The 13,733-nt window shown below is 33.5% G+C and overlaps 1 protein-coding gene across 1 annotated transcript; it reads right to left on the reverse strand.

The window, feature by feature from the left end:
- LOC117323577 (chitinase-3-like protein 1) lies at nucleotides 1-6,979 on the reverse strand. The gene is made up of 9 exons (XM_033878881.1): nucleotides 6,847-6,979; nucleotides 5,190-5,364; nucleotides 4,153-4,408; nucleotides 3,565-3,689; nucleotides 3,025-3,151; nucleotides 2,478-2,663; nucleotides 2,010-2,123; nucleotides 795-960; nucleotides 1-276 (listed from the first exon to the last, which is right to left on the reverse strand). The coding sequence occupies exons 1-9, from the start codon at nucleotides 6,902-6,904 to the stop codon at nucleotides 104-106; spliced, it is 1,380 nt and encodes a 459-aa protein (XP_033734772.1). The 5' UTR covers nucleotides 6,905-6,979; the 3' UTR covers nucleotides 1-103.
- Nucleotides 6,980-13,733: the final 6,754 nt, after the last annotated feature.

A 13,733-nucleotide genomic window follows, 5' to 3' on the forward strand; every position in this document is an offset into this window, starting at 1 on the left:
TTTTCATACAATTTTTTTTTAATTCAAATTCAAATGAAATTGATATATTTTACTTGGCAATACATTCAAGCCAGTTGTCAATATAAAATGCCATAATTATGGATCACACCAAGCAGTTAACAATATCTTTTGAGACACACGTCAGCATATCTTTATCGAACATAAGCTCATTCGGACAGTCTATCCAATTCTCCTTTCCGTCATTACACATACCGAATCCCATACAGTTTCCTTCATACGCATACAAGCCATTAGGCTTCCCTCCACAGTAAAAGTCTGCAATTAAGAATGCAAAAAAACATTGCTTAATATTATTAAATGTGACATTGCCTTATGTAAGGAAATGTTACCTTGCTTATTGTCAATGAAAGAGGCACCGTCTAATGTCAGACGTGTTTACGTTATGATAGATTCGGATGAAAGTAGTCCACAATGTTTGCCGTACATGTATGCAATGTTTGAATTCATTTGACTTGTGACACGGATACGAGCATACAAATGTACCTGAGGTTCTTTTCAAACTCAATAATAAAGATAAGGAAATTCATTAAATTATGGGCCTTACACCTCACCATCGAGATTGAGATATTTCTTGTGTGCTATTTTTGCCGCCTCCCAAGTATTAATACCTTAGGTTTGGCCACTGACGAGTACTAGAAAGACAAACCACTGGTAGGATGCAGCTTTATTCATTTTAAATATACCGTATCTAGCTCTCATTTGGTACTTAACGATGCTTATGCATTGGGTGTTTTTTGTGAATGAAAAAAAACCAGGAAGTGACGTATACTTACTTGTTGGTAGTGGAAGAGTGCCATTCTCAGCAGCGAGTAGTTTGTCTTTCACTGCTCTGATTAGAGGAAATGTTCCCATTGACGAATTACACGACCCTCTGAAGTCATCGAGGTCGAAGGAAAATATCATGGCGCCACCCAAGTCTTCCTTGACCAGCCAGACGATCTATTAATATACAAAACACATTTAATGACTTGAGTCCATTCCTTTATAACGCTAGTCGTACACTTACCTAGTGATAACCATGTATTTATGCTGACTCTAGTCTTACAGTACTATAATTCGGAGGAGTCATATGATGTTTCCATTGAAATGGGTGATTGTCAAAATACAAAATTAAACTCGATGAAGTAGCAGGTTTTTGAATATGCTTAATTTTTGAAAATACCCGATGCTTCATGCTAACAGTAATAGTACTATATTATTAGAACATGTTTCCGTTGTCAGGTTATTGTAGTATTACTATTAGAATGAGAACTGTGTTTAGCTAGAAAAATAGCCATTCCACTTTTGACAAAATACTGCACATCCAGTTGAAATGATGCTTTTGACGGTTTAACAAAAAATCTCAAAATAACGAAAATATACAATATACCTGCAACTAAAAACGATAGGTTGTAATACCGTTATTTAAGATTTACAATCTGCTGCTTCTAATACCGAAAACGATAATCCGCTCTCTGTTTAAACATTTCAGCAAACTTCTATTGCATAAAATACAATGAGATTAGAAAGCATTATAAGCATATAGAAATCTTCTTCGGTTATAACAGATTAGTTGATAATACAAATATAATTAAAGAAGGCATATAATTATAAAAAAGATGTATATAGAGTTGGACATATAATGAGATGGCACATCATTGTATTGATAAGCAGTAATTATCTAAAGGGAGGTAATAACCTCCGTTACTTTTGTTATTTTTTCCAGCGTTTCATTAAGGTGATATTATCATTTATATTGAGTTTCGAAGACATATTAAATGTTTTTGTGGTATAAGATTGGTATTCAGTCTTTAATCCAGCATCACTAAAGTTAAAACTCGACTTATTTTTATCAACTCGAAATTGAAAAAATGACTAAATACCTAAAAACAACTTGTATAAGATCAATACGATTCTCCCTGCTCGTACTCGTGCAGCACCATCGGACTGTCATGTCAAAGTAATGTAATGCCATGTCATCATTTAAAACAGAATGTTGGATAACTTACTTTCCAGTGAATACTCTCTTCGTCATCATACCCAATCCACTGGTCAGCGTGAACGAAGTATGGCGAGCCGTAATTCCTGTAGGATTGACCTCCAGTCGCCATCATGTCACATACCTGACGGAAAGATTCGGATACTAAAGTTATTGTTGTTTGATTAAATTTCAGAAAAAAAAATCCGGTAAATATAATTTGCATATACATATATTTTTGTATATAAGAGTTTTGAAACAAGTTATTTCCAATGATTATCCCATTCTTTTACTGAATAGTAGCGCGTAGGGACGCTTAATGTTAAAAAGGGTATGAGTAACGGTTTGTGTAGGTGTTTATGATGATATAAGCAACTTTCCAAGACTGTGTTTTCGATACCTTATACAAATTAAATATTACATATAAACTGCAAAACCAAAGACGATGTCAAAATTGCGATCATATTGCACTATAACTTTCGATTAATGGCGAACCCACCTCATAGTATGCGAGTAACCCCTCTGCCTCAGTATATGGGCCAGCGTTACTCGGTCCATCTGCGTACGCCTCTATCCCGGACAAGGTAGTATTCGTCAGTGTAAAGCCCCGTCCGTATGTAGCTAGACCAATGTTAATTTGATGCCCTGCCACGCCCAGTTTTTGCCAGTAGTCGGCAGCCCATGTCTGATAAGGATGGAATGAAAGAACAACCAACATCTCAGTTAGTGTTATATCTAAATTGTTACATCTTATATCTGTACATTGTGAAAGTGAAAACCTACATTTTTACATTATATTAAATTGTTATTACAACGTATATATAGCTATATTTTATGATATATATCGTTGGAGTTCATTAGAGTGTAAACCTACATTGTTGCATGGATACATTTAATGAGTTTTCATTACAATTCATACATAGTTATATCGTATTATAACTTTATAACACATAATTCATTTTATACCTACATTTTTACATTTTATATCGATTATCACTATTATCTAAACAGTGAGTAGATATATGGGTTCAGTATAGTGTACATACCATGCTGAGGTACTTGTCATCCCCTACAGCTCCAGATCGGGCTATCAGAAGACTATGGTGATCGGTATGGTTTTCAGTATTACTATTATGCATGTCATATGTCATGATGCTCACGAAGTCTAGATTTCTGTAAAGGACAATAACAACAATGCTGTCATATTAGTACCATTAAGGGAGATCTATATGATGAGGGTAAAACTTCTTTTCAATATGGCTTTCGAATTATGCAGGTTTGAATAAGTTAACTAAGTATTGAAATTTTATGAGAGGGCCTAGTATATTGTATAAGAATGTGTGGTCAATCTCTTTGGTTTATTGAATGATATTATCTACTTACGGTGAATCCATTATCAATAAGCATTCCATTTGCTTTAATGACGATAAGTTGTTAGCCTAGCTGTACCATCATCTTTGTTTTGTACCAAACCGAACTAGTATGTACAACTTATTAAAGTTTATTCCAACTTTAAAGGTCTTTGAATAGTTTGTAGATTTTATATTTATAAATAAAAACCAATTACGTCGTTGTTGATTACTTACGCTGCGAGAACTGAGGCATTGTAAGCGACATCTATAATGCTTTTCAATGGCGATACTGCTGATGTCAACAAAAGCCGATCATTCCCCGTTGAAACAGATTCATTTTCAAAAACTTGTCGCAGTGTCTATAATGAGAAACAGACAAAAATGTTCTAATATAACCTACAAATTTAAAGAAATATGAGTAATTTTACCAAGTATGTACTGAATTATTCAAAAGTAGACACATTACTGATAATGTGTACCTAGTATACTATTATATTAATCAATTAATAAATTATTGTTATATTAATTGATTATATACATTAATATCATACATTGTGTTCTTAAAACAATAACCTAATTATTGTTTTATTTGTGAATGTGCCTTAGCTATTTTGCATTCGCGTTCTTCCTTCAACCACTCAATTATACCTGTGGTCTAATCAGCAACATCGACACGGAATTTTAATAAAATTAAATGGATGGATGATGTATTGGCGTTGTATAAAGGATAATGTATAATTGGAAAGGACCATTTTATGTAATTCACTGGCACCTAGGATCAAACGATGTGGTTTTTAAAATTATTATTCAGTGATTCATTACCATGCATAATTCTCCAAATTTCTCTTTTTCATCAGGATGTGATCCGGTGCCTACTGCTGGGTATTCCCAGTTTAGGTCAAGGCCATCAAAATCGTGTTGGCGGAGAAAGCTCACGGCGGAATCGGCAAATGTTTGTATCCTCGATGATACCGAAACCAATCTGGAGAAAGCTTTACGTCCGAAATTGGCCCAGCCGACAGCCAGAAGGACCTTAAGGTCAGGATTTTGTAGTTTTAGACTGGTAACCTCAGAGTATCTGTAACGAGAGGATGACACAGCATCTTTTTGTAATAAATCATAAAATGACGTTACATACAAAACAAAATTGTATAGTCCTACGGCAACGTGTTTTTGTTCTGCGAGGTTGTAGAAAATGTCCTTTAGCGACATGTCATAATAGACAAGATTGTAGGATTGAAATTAGTATGTAATATGCATAGTGCAAACATCATGTTTCCTTGGAATTGAAATTAAAAATTTTCAGTGAAACATAAATAATACGTCCATTTATGTTTCAGGGCAACGGGATGAATCACTTGCTTTGCGTTTCATTTTTGATCATTTTTCAATAGGGCTACATTATTTTATTTCAAATAGTCATACTAGGGTCGGTAGAAAGCTGATTACCTAAGGTCGTAGCAATTATACATGTTGCTAAAGTGACAGATTTAAGAAATTTGTTTTTGTTATATTATATCAGAATAATCAAGTCACTTCGCAGGTTTATTATCTTTTAAATCCAAATCTTTGTATGATACACGGCTAATATTTAAAAGCTATAACTGGGTATTTCTAGAGACGCACTTTACTAGTTTACTAAATTTCGAAATGACGATCTCGAGCAACTATAATATAACATCGACATAAGGGCATGGATACCATAAATAGGATTCAAAATAGATTTGTTAAAAACCGTTAACACTTCCTCGTGCTCTACATTCTCAGTATCAGATTACGGGTAATCGCTTACATTTCAAAGACCATGGCAAAAAAATACAAAAAACGCCGATAAGAAATACGAAGATGTTCATGCTTACAGTTCAGTGTCATTTTTGTAGTATTTATGTAGCTTGTGAGACTTGATATGTGCAAAAGCGAATATGATGTGAGTACACAAGGAAGCATCGATGTCACTAGGCAAGAATTGACCGACCCCAGGGCGTAGTTTTGACCAGTTTGTATAGTAGCATACCCGTCGGTAACCCGCATCAGCTGCAAAAAACAACAACACATTCAACTTCAAATATTAATTATTTACCGAGTTCTTTTAAAGCTTGAGACAAACATTAATCAATATACATCGAGTCCATTAAATGCAAGAAACATACATGAATTAATTCACACTGAATCATTTAAAAGCTTAAAACCTACATTTATTAATATACACCAAATCTATTAAACACTTCAAACCTAAATTAATAAATACGCAGTGAATTCATCAAACGCTTGAAACCTACATTTATTAATATACACCGAATCCATTAAACGTTTGAAACCTATATTAATGAATACACAGTGAATCCATCAAACGCTTGACCCTACATTTATAAATATACACCGAATCTATAAAACGCTCGAAACATACATTAATTGATACACAGTGAATCCATCAAACGCTTGAAACCTACATTTATTAATATACACCGAATCCATTAAATGCTTGAAACCTACATTAATTAATACATTCATGGATGGTATCATATTGTAGGGATTAGTCGATACTATTTTATATTGTGACATCCATATAAACTCCGTGGAATCGATTTTAACTGTACTATTCACACGAAACAAGCTATAGTCAGCCAAGATATTAAACCCTTCGCTTATATTAAAGTGGACTTCTTAAACCAGGCATTGGAAAATATCAACAAGATATATATACATAAATTAAACATATCAAACAGTAAGGGAAAACTTGCACGTTATCATGTATCGGGAATCGGCAAACTTGTACAAATAACACAGTAATTATAACTTGATTTAAATTTCCTTTACTCTAGACGCTCGCTTCATTTTTGATGTAAAACAAAAGCTATAGTGGCTATCTTTGAAGGGAAGTTCCTTGTCCATTACGGAAGACACAGAAAAAATAATAAAACTGTTGAAGAACACATTATCATTCTGTATTAAAATTATCATTGTCTCTTGTCCATTAACAAATATAAACATCTGTCTCTTGCCCATTAACAAATATAAACATCTGTCTGGTAAATAACAAATACAAAATGTATAAACATATGTCTGTCGTCATTAACAAATACAAACATCTTTCTCTTGTCTATTAACAATTATAAACATCTGTAACTTGTCCGTTCACAAATAAAGACATATTTCTCTTGTCTATTAACAAATATAAACATATTTTTCTTGTCATTAACAAATATAATCATATTTCTCTTGTCATTAACAAATATAATCATATTTCTCTTGTCATTAACACATTCAAACATTTGCCTCTTGTTCATTAACAAATATAAACATATTTCTCTTGTCATTAACAAATATAAACAACATTTTCTTACCCATTAACATATAATGTCTAACATAACGATTCTATAGAAATTATACGCCAGCTGACATACCTTATATACAGATAATCACGCGGAAATAAAACTGTTGGAATTACCACTACCCAGTGTAAATTTCGTTTCTGTTATAATGTTATTGACTATTTGAAGCAAATTCGAGACTTACCTATGTCCATGTAGCATGACGTTAGTATAACAGCTAAAGCCAGTGATGCGAGCTTCATTCTGGGTAGGGTACGACTTCACTCTGACAATGTCTGGAGAAGTGGTATACCTTATTTATAGTGTTCAACTGTCTCGAGTTTGGGTGTTGTTACGAGAATATACTTAACTGGTGTACAGAAATGTCTGGCCATTCAATTATCTGCATATCCGCACAAATCAGCCCCAGGTTAACACCGCGGTTAAACCATTTTATATGATATAACGTGCACTCACACTACTGGAGTTTTAACTACATTAGTACAAGTGTGTGGCTGAAACTAAACAATTGAAATTACTGTCAATTGTTTGGTCTCCCTTCATTATATCAATTCTGTACAGTATGGTATAATTATATGATACCCCCCCCCCTCCTCAAAAAAAAAAAAAAAAAAAAAACTCCAAAAATGCCGGTTCAAATTGATCCAACTTCATAATGGATATTCCACGAGAAAAGCGAAATGTAAATATTCTTGGTATACTATAACGAATGGAGACTAAATAATGTAAGGTATTTCATAAACTCAACTTGAGAGCCGTTTCCCCGAAAGCTGAATAAGCTTGGAATATACAGGATGGTTGTCATGTTTGAAAATATGCGACTCTAAATAAAATTTCTTAACTCTTGAATACATGTATGTTTTACGTGAATATTGTAGATGCTATATGCCTTTAACCAAAATGCATCTATTTGGTACATCTGTTTTCTAGAATTCTTCCATAATGTTGTTTTATTCTATTTTTACTTATCACAAATGTTCGATATGTTGACTGATTTTGGAAATACGTATCTGGCAGGGTCATTTATGTTGAGCTGGCGATTACCATGTATCAATTCATAAATAAATAAACCAATTTCGACATATTGTATAGTTGTGCGATGTAATATAATACCGTGTTATTCTGCTTATTAGCTAAATATCTTTGTAGTGAGAAAACAAAGCGGAATTGTCCTCGCGAAGGAGTTTGAAAAAAACAAAACAAAACAAAATAAAAACAAATCTGTAGATCTCTGAAATTCCCATACAGAGCAGTGTTGAAGAGCTGCGAAAGCGCTCGGGAAATTTACAGATTTATTTTAAAGTTACTTTTTAAAATCTTGTTATAGTGAAATGTATATAGATAATGTTGAATGTTTTCCTTAGAATACACTATTGGCGATATAGAGAAATATTATATCTGTATTACACAACCCATTTAACTTTTTATTTATGAATACAGTACGTGTCATAGTGAGTCAATATGTGTCATAGTGAATACAATTTGTGTCATAGTGAATATAACAAGTGTCATAGTGAATATAACAAGTACCATAGTGAATATAACAAGTACCATAGTGAATATAACAAGTACCATAGTGAATATAGCAAGTACCATAGTGAATATAACAAGTGTCATAGTGAATATAACAAGTGCCATAGTGAAACCATTGTGTGTCATAGTAAATCAAATATGTAATAGTGAAAACAATACATGTCATAGCGAATGCAATACACGTCATAGTGAATACAATTTGTGTCATAGTGAATACAATTTGTGTCATAGTGAATATAACAAGTGTCATAGTGAATATAACAAGTACCATAGTGAATATAACAAGTGTCATAGTGAATATAACAAGTGCCATAGTGAAACCTTTGTGTGTCATAGTAAATCAAATATGTAATAGTGAAAACAATACATGTCATAGCGAATGCAATACACGTCATAGTGAACACAATACATGTCATAGTGAAAACAATACATGTCATAGTGAACACAATATGTGTCATAGTGAACACAATATGTGTCATAGTGAACACAATACATGTCATAGTGAACACAATACATGTCATAGTGAACACAATATATGTCATAGTGAACACAATATGTGTCATAGTGGATACACTATGTGTCATAGCGAAAACAAAATGCGTCATAGTGAATAAAATATGTGTCAGAGTGAATACAATATGCGTTATAGTGAATACAATATGTGTCATAGTGAACACAATACATGTCATAGTGAACACAATACATGTCATAGTGAACACAATATATGTCATAGTGAACACAATATGTGTCATAGTGAATACAATATGTGTCATAGTGAACACAATACATGTCATAGTGAACACAATACATGTCATAGTGAACACAATATATGTCATAGTGTATACAATATGCGTTATAGTGAATACAATATGTGTCATAGTGAATACAATATGTGTCATAGTGAATACAATATGTGTCATAGTGAATACAATATGCGTCATAGTGAATACAATATGCGTCATAGTGAATACAATATGTGTCATAGTGAATACAATATGCGTCATAGTGAATACAATATGTGTCATAGTGAATACATTATGTGTCATAATAAATACAATAACCGTCATATCGAAGACACCCACTGATCACGTGACCACAATTGCAACATCACCTCTCTTACTGTGACAGCACAGATTTAGTTATTTCAAGAACTTCATAAACAGATGCAAGGAAATGGTAATGACATATAATAACTAAAGCCTATTGTTATTTAGATATATGATTGATGCATCAATAATACAAATTGACGTATTTAGGTTATAAAGCGCGGAATTAGCAGATTAATACTTGACGTCGTTTCTGATGTCGTTACTCTTGTGAAGATAGAGTCATTTTGTGTGTGCTACGCAACGCAATTTCAGTGCTAAATGTTTTAACCGTGACATTTTTTTATGTATTTCTTTTTGACATATCAAACTATCATCAAATATAACATGATTTGGATGTGGATAGAAAACTCCATTATGATTGGTTAATACTAACAGATATACATTTTCTTTAACGCCTTCCGTGATTATGTGCAATAATTTTTTTTTTTAAATTGGACTAACACTATCTACTTGTTCCATTTGTATTAGAACAATGTATTACGTTCATCATGGGGATTCCTTTTCGTTAGTGTTTGGGTTTTATAATTCACATTCACCGTTTTTTTTTTATAGTTTTAGTCATATTTCTGGAAATATCTTAATAAGGCAATAGTGTATTTACTAAGTCCATTAAAATTTCTTGGAAGTGGAATGTACTTGTTTACTTCAAATCAATTAGTCCGCTATTTTATCCACTTACATTATTGTATAACTAACGAGAGAAACGACCGCCAGGGGGCAGTCAAGAAGGCCTATTATAAAATTGTTCTATTTTCACGATTAGTATAGGTACGTGGGAGCCGTGCTGCTAGTGTTGTTTATGTACGGGAATATTTGTGGAAAATTATTCAATCAATTAAAAGACCACAACAATTTCAAATTACCACAAATGAGTTTTGAACCGGTTGAACCCTAAACTACACAAAACTCGGTGTTGAGTATATTTACATTTAACGAACAGTTTAAAAATTGTGCTTATTACTGGATAGACATTAACTCGGTCATTGGTAAGCTGGTTAACTAGATGTGTGTACACACTCGTCCGATCATTTATGACTGTAAAACATGGCAGGTCATATATGATATTGTGATGAATATTTGTGAGGCTGGTCTCCCTTAGTCTTTATATATATACAATTGATGACATGGTAGCAACATTTTGTAGAAATCGCGGGAATTACTATCTGTTTGGTTCCGAGTCTGGCAATCAAAACGCACACACACACACACACACACACACACACACACACCCGCACACCCACACCCACCCTCACACACACACACACACACACTTAATTGGACATGGCGGCTTGGTTAACTTAGTGCGAATCCTTGCAAACCAAATTTTACTGCTTGATTAGATTTCAATAAACAATGTGCGTGTTATGAAATCATGTTGAATATGTTAATAAACAAGGGAGTCGTGTATATCTAGATATATGGGTTGGCATTCACTTTGTCGAATAATCAAGCTTTCCGAATGTCATACTCGAAGATTCCACGCGGTCCCGCTGCTGATCTCGATGATTGTACACGGGAACAACCAACATTTGGAAAATGGACTTTTGAAACTTGTCCCATGCTGAACTAGGGATGAAAAGTTTGGCAGACTCTGATTTGCCAGTACATTATGAAGTTCAAAAATAGATATGAAGCATGATAGGTGACTTTACATAAGCAATGTTGATATAAATTTGGTAAGTCAGCTTGAGATTATGTTCCAAAGTTCAGGCCGTAATAATTAAGATTAAAATTTCAAATTCTTAAAAAAATTACCTTTACTGCAGAATTCAACCAATTTCAAAATGGCAACCATAGAAAAATGAAGCTAAAGGACCCAACGTTTTGTATTCAGTGTTGTCTGAGACCTTTAAATTTTGTTATTAAACATAATGACCAAATTGAATTCAAACATTTTATTGATATATACACTGAATTCTAAGGACAAATAATTGGTCGGTTGGTCATATAAAAGCTCTTTTCATCATTGGCCTGTTAGGAATGTGCAAACGACACTAGCGATAAAAACGATACCAAACAAGCGAATGGAAGTTATCATTGATGAAAACGCAAGGAATCACATATCTTATAATAGCATCAAGGTGAAATCTTGGTCTGTTGTATGTTTAAATTCCAATAGAAAATCAAGCCCATCGATTCGGAATAAATTTCAAATGAAACTATTTAATAGATCAATATGAACCATTAATTCTGTCACACCAATCCAACGATTTATTTAAGGTGAATGTATTTTGTGATAGGAAACCTTTTTTTCAAAGATTTGCACATACATGTGTGTGGCAAGTATGCGATTTCAAAGGCTTCCATATATGCTCTTGTTTGCCTCCTTGTGATAATCACCCTCCCCCAAAAAGCTTGGTGTTAAGCAGGAGTAGTAACTACCATTTTCAATAATCTTGGATGTCTCGGCCAGGGGACAGAATCTAAATACTTCCTCACATCGACGCATGCTCCACTAGTTAGACATTAAGAAAACGTTGTTTATAAGAGAATGGATAGGATCCAAAATTTATTCACCTATTTTCAATATTTATGTATTGCACAAACCTCACACATTGAAAATCGAAAATTCCTAAAATATATTAATTGAAATTAATTTCCCTTATTGAAGAACTCCATTAAATGACCATTGGTTCTCTTAATAGTCAACAATACAATGACATGTAAGTTTCTGGTTCAATTGTTAAAACGTATTATCTTCAGACTTTGTACTGCTAATTACTGAATTCCAGAATAAAATATTGACGAGAAGTGAGCGAAAAGCTTGCACTTATTTGTGGGTTAATGTCTCGTACAAATGTATATCAATTACTGCTAGCGGCGTTTTTGCGCGAGGGCAGTCATTCACAATGGATTCTTACCGTTATCTTATGATTCTGATCTTTTGTTATAAATCCACAAGTTAACGGTGATGCATCGTGTTTTGTAGCATGTGTTTAATCTTCTATTTGTATTCTTATTTTCTAGTTTGCTGGTATTTATTTACTTATTGGTCAAAATGAAAAGGTAATTCGGAAAACTTTCAACGCATAACATTTGAGCTGCGAACGTAGGTAACTTCGCATATCGTCATAGTGTCATTATAATTATGTAAATGTTGAGATAAACATCACAAGTCGGGCGGGGAACTTTAACAATTAAGACGCTCTCTCCCAATCATCAATCTTGCTAGGTATTGTTAATAGAGTTCCACAGGGACTTGAGACTTTAGTCATGATCACAGGGACTTGATAATTTGATACAGTCGTGAGGTATCCTCGTGTGTACATGTATAGGTCATTATCTAGCTTTCATAAAAATAACCAAAGGGGCGGCATTTTTAACGAATGTCAATCTATTCGCCTGAACATATAATGCTTAAATTGCCATATAGGACAAAAGGGTAGGTCCAGATATGCATTAAAAGTAACATTCTCAGGTCCCTGTGACGAAATAAAAATATAAATGATATGCTAACCAGCTCCCAGACCCACGACGCATGGGGATTTTTATGAATACTTTACAGACATTTCGTTACATAAGGACATTTTGTCTGACATTTAGTTCACAAATAGTTCTAGTCTTGTTGTATTTTTGTGAAGGGCATCTACAGTCGTTTTATAATATTCTATACTGTATAAATATCCCCTGTTAGCTTTCAATTTGATATAGCCGCAATGAAAGTTAAAACGAATTAGGAAAATGCTGATGATTTCACTGTTATCTACCTATCCTTGAAAGTGGAATGGTCACGTGCCACAGTAGAAGCACATTAGTATTTTGTCTTTGCGGTCGGGGTTCGATTCCCGGTCGGAAGTGGTTTTGCTCCGGTATGCCCGTTTCCTCCCACAGCAAAATCCCCTATGTGTTCCCACTCAAGCACAAAGAATAGCGACTATATCTAAGTTGCTTTCAACTCATTTTACAATCATTTTAAAATAATTAATATATGATTTTAAAAATGCATTTCACATTCATGTATCATGTTAAGTTTTATTTTTGCTTTGTCGCAATGAAAAAGGTATTTTCTGTTACAATATCGTTTTTAATTACAATAAAGAACGACAGCTTTGTTGTATAAAGACTATTCAAAAGACTCAAAAGAGACCTGCTTATGTAAATGTCAACTTAAACATAGAGTACAACAATACATGTCAAATAATGATTATGAAATTAAATTCGAAAACATTAAGAAATAAACACGCACCTGCGTAATGTAATGTATGTATATCGAGGTTGGGGTAACATCATTCTTATCAAGACTTTACAATCTCTGACGATAATTACTATCAATTAGGCAGGTGTAACATTACATAAGCATTATTGAACGTTAAACACTAAGGGTGCCGGGGGGCAGTTCTTCTCTGTCATAATTGTTGTGATCTACGTATCTACACACTATTCGGACGTAATACGATATGATACAAGTTACCGGGTAATTGACATGGTA

The sequence above is a fragment of the Pecten maximus genome, chromosome 3, assembly GCF_902652985.1.
Source record: "Pecten maximus chromosome 3, xPecMax1.1, whole genome shotgun sequence".
Classification (NCBI taxonomy): Eukaryota; Metazoa; Mollusca; class Bivalvia; order Pectinida; family Pectinidae; genus Pecten; species Pecten maximus.

Excerpts from the sequence above, each read along its gene's own strand:
- LOC117323577 (XM_033878881.1), bottom strand. The coding sequence starts at position 6,904 with ATGAAGCTCGCATCACTGGCTTTAGCTGTTATACTAACGTCATGCTAC. Across the intron at positions 4,409-5,189 it reads TACAAAAATGACACTGAACT|ATACTCTGAGGTTACCAGTC; the intron begins GTAAGCATGAAC and ends CTCTCGTTACAG. Across the intron at positions 3,152-3,564 it reads AATGCCTCAGTTCTCGCAGC|AAATCTAGACTTCGTGAGCA; the intron begins GTAAGTAATCAA and ends TGTCCTTTACAG.